At 34.2% G+C, this 4303-nt stretch overlaps 1 protein-coding gene across 1 annotated transcript in view; it reads left to right on the forward strand.

Moving 5' to 3' along the window:
* LOC123270184 (1-acyl-sn-glycerol-3-phosphate acyltransferase alpha-like) overlaps positions 1 to 2474 on the forward strand; it is a 4818-nt gene extending 2344 nt beyond the window's left edge. The window contains exon 2 of the mRNA XM_044736128.1: positions 2457 to 2474. Coding sequence (XP_044592063.1) covers positions 2457 to 2474 — 18 coding nt within the window. The remainder of the gene's footprint in view (positions 1 to 2456) is intronic.
* The last annotated feature ends 1829 nt before the right edge of the window (positions 2475 to 4303 follow it).

Below are 4303 nucleotides of genomic sequence, written 5' to 3' on the forward strand. Positions count from 1 at the left end.
ATATATGTTATTACATATATGTGTAGCGCCACACTCCGCTAGACGCCATCGTATTTAGAATTTAATAGAATTGTATTTTTAGATCTAGACTTGAAATTAAATTCGAGTATTGTTTTGACTTGCACAGATTCCAAATTCCATCGGATTGGCCTGTACCTTTTATCTATGTGATTATTCTAGCTATGGCAACGGTAACCATGGCAACGGCAACCATGGTAACGGCAACCATGGCAACGGCAACCATAGCAACGGATACCATAGCAACGGTAACCATGACAACGGTAACCATTGCAACGGTAACCATTGCAACGGTAACCATTGCAACGGTAACCATTGCAACGGTAACCATGGCAATGGTTGATTAGTATGGATGGTTGCGGGGGGGGGGGTGAGTTCTATAATTGATGGGTGCCACTTGATGGTTTCTTAGATTGGCGAATCAAAATGACATTTTCTAAAAAGAGAGAGAGATATGGGAAGGGGAAGAAGGCACGGGAGGGAGGGAAGAAGGAGAGGAGGGGGCGGGTAGCATACGTGATGGTAGACGAAAAATCCATTTTGGCTAGGAATTGCGTAAAATCCGTTCTTAGTGAGCGTCTACATCACGAATGGAGTAACTATGCTAAATTTCAAGTCAATCGGGCGAATAGTTTCGGAGATCTCGTGATGAGTGAGTGAGTGGTATTTCGCTATATATATATAGATATATATATTTGTGTTTATATATGTTTGATAGCATATATATATATATATATAGTATATATATATATTATATGTTATGTATATATATATATATATATAGTATATATATGTGTTATATATATATATGTTTATATATGTTTCATATGTTTATATATGTTTATATATATAATAAATATATGTTTATATATAAAAAAAAAAAATTATATTATGCTATATAGTATTTATATTATACATATATATACACATTATAATATATAATATCATATAACATCATATAATATCATATAATATTATAATAATAATGTTATTATTATTATTATTATTATTATTATTATTATTATTATTATTATTATTATTATTATTATATTATAATATATATTTAACTTACAAGCATGTACGGAATACACTCACATACCATGCTTGTAAAGGTGGACCCTAGGAACTCCGCCGTCCATCTTGCGGCATTAAATAAATATATATGTTTAACTACTAATTTTTTATATATTTTGTATATTTATATATATTACGTATATGTATATATGAAAAATAAGTAGCTAAACAGGGGGGATGCAAGCCCAGTCGATAAAACAGATTTATCGGTTCGTATCCCTGCTAAGTTACTGGTCGTCAATATGGGGGATCTCTTTTACCGATACTAGATCAGTATTACCAACATTTTATGGATATGGTTGAGGTTTTTTATAGGTGGCGCTGGTAGTTAATTCTGCCGCCATTTTTTAAATCTTACTATCCGCCATTTTCCCACTATTTTTCAAATATAACTATCCGTCATTTTACCGCCATTTTGAGTCCGCCATCTGATGCTTGCTGAGGTGGGTGCTATCTGTCATCTGACATTTTGAATTTTAAATTCGACATTTTGAATTTTCGAATCCAACAATTAAATCCGCCATTTTGAATTTTAAATCTCACTATTTTCCATCTGGTGGCTGCTATCCGTTGGTTTGAATTCTGAATCCGCCATTTTCCTGCCGTTTTTATAATCCACTATCCGCCATTTTCCCACCGTTTTTAAAATCTACTATTTGCCATTCTCCCGCCATTTTGAATTGTAACTCCGCCATTTAGAATCTGCCATCTAGTGTGGCTGCTATCCTGCATCTGATTGGCTGACATTTTGAGTCTGAAATCCGCTATTTTCCCGCCATTATGAATTCTGAATCCGCCATTTCAGTCTGCGATAAAATACTTTAGTTGTACTAAAAAGTATATTGACCTATCAAATAGTGTTTACTTGTATATGCTTGTACAAGTATACAACAAACGTTCTGCGTGGATGCAGAATATTTTACTTTTTATAAAATTCGTGAAAACAATCTACTACTTATTAGTTTGTAGAAATTTACTTTTTTTTTTTTTTAATAGTTTTGTGAACATGGACTTGTCGTGATTTTTTTTTTTACAGTGAAACTGTTTTTGTTCATATTCGCTGTTTTTAAGAGACTTTAAATTCATTTCCTGAAGTAATATTTTTGACAATATATAATAGGAACTTTTCTATAATATTCATTTTTTAAAAATGCATTGAGTTGAAGTGTCAATTAAGTATAAACTTTATTTATTGTAGTAATGCACGTTTATATAATTTTTTACACGATATAACAGGATGTCATTTAAAATATTTATTACAAATTAATGTACTAAGAAGTATATTGACCTACCAAATAGTGTTTACTTGTATATGCTTGTACAAGTATACAACAAACGTTTTGCGTGTTTTAACCGGTTTTTAGGTAGAGGAGTGGGGGTAACTGCGCAGTATCCTCTGGCTATATAAGTAGTCCAGAGCGCATAAACTGTAGTCCAGTGTGCCAAAAACTATCGTGCGTATATAAACTATAGTCTTCTGTAAATTCGGTGTATACATAACCTACAATATTGTGTTAATAGACAGTAGTGAAGTGTGTATCTTCCCAAAATGGATCAACATAACTTTATGAAGGCTCTAAAAAACTCGGCAGATACTATTTCAACCTCATATGCTGATCTGATGGGAGCGCAGCTCACTGATGAACATCGTCAATCGTGTTCACGAATGGGTGATAATACCATTAAATACTTCAACACAATCTTACTCGATCCTGGGACATCAAGTCAAGTGAGACGATGTGTTCAAAAACACATCATACAACTTAACTGGTTTGCTGACCAGTTCTCCAGAGTCGGTAACCAAGCAGTTGGTGGAGATCTCAACCAAGGAGTCAAATGGCAGGACTTGGAGAATGCTTTTGCTGGTAACATCCAGACTGGATGTGTTATCAACCAGCATCACAAAGATCCAACATCATTTCTCCAGGCCTCACGGGACATCATCATCAACAAGGTGCAGAGTGTCTTGAGAGATCTGGCAGGGTTAAAAGTGAATGTTGAACTCTGTTGCACATTCCGGAAACCACAAGATGATGTGAAAGAGCGAATGTCTTTTGTCACCAAAAGCCGTGAGATTCTCCCTGCCACATCTCTTCAGGATTGGTTTAGTCAACATGTCTACGATAAATTACTTCAAAGAATTGAAGATTTTGAACATGAGGGTTCAGGGTGGAGTCTACTTGGACCGAACAGCTTGATGGTAACCATGTCAAAATTCACACCAACTCAAGTTGGAAACTCCACCTTCTTCAGATTGCCAAGGGATATTATCAAGAAGAATGCGGTTACGAAAATCCAAAACAATGACGAGTTCTGCTTCCTGTGGTGCGTCAACGCCGCCTTGCATCCACCAGTATTGGTTCGGGAAAGCCCTACAAGATATCGTCACTTCAGCGAAAGATTGAACTATGGAGGTATTCAATTTCCAATTAAACTTAACGATGTACCAAAATTTGAAAAAATGAATGATCTTAGCATTAACGTATATGGTATAGAGTCAGAATTCACGGGTAAAAAGTCTGAAAAAAGTACTATCATCCCATTATATTTAAGCAAGTTCGAGTCAGAAATACCGACAATTCATTTATTAATGATTAAAAAAATTGTAAATTGTACTGATAATTTAGATAATATTGAGTCATTCTATCACTTTGCATGGATACATAATCTTTCTGGACTAATTAAAAGTCAAATATCTCTAGGTAAACATAAATCGTACTTTTGTGATCGTTGTTTGAATCATTTTAAATATAAGAAATGTTATGAAAAACACCGAGTAGATTGTTTCAAATCTAATAAAGTCCGCATGGAATTTCCTAGTGAAAAAAATAAAATTTTTAAATTCAAAGATTTTAAGTCTAAAGACACCGTACCGTTTGTAGTTTACGCGGATCTAGAATGCACACTCGAACCCTCGGGAGATGATGAAAAGACAGTTCATAAACATGTTCCACACCGTATTGCTTATTATGTACATTGTAGCTATGATAACACACTCTCCAAATTTGAATTAAATCGTTCACCTGATTGCATCAATTGGTTTGTTAAACAATTAGAATCATTAGTTCTGGACTTTGAAAAAATTCTAAAGAATCCTATCAAAATGAAACCTTTAATCGAAGAGCAACAAGATAGACACAACCAGGCAACTGTGTGTCACATCTGTGAGAAACCAATCACTTCTGCTTCAGATAAAGTCTATGATCATTGT

This window comes from Cotesia glomerata, linkage group LG8 (assembly GCF_020080835.1).
Source record: "Cotesia glomerata isolate CgM1 linkage group LG8, MPM_Cglom_v2.3, whole genome shotgun sequence".
NCBI classification, from domain to species: domain Eukaryota; kingdom Metazoa; phylum Arthropoda; class Insecta; order Hymenoptera; family Braconidae; genus Cotesia; species Cotesia glomerata.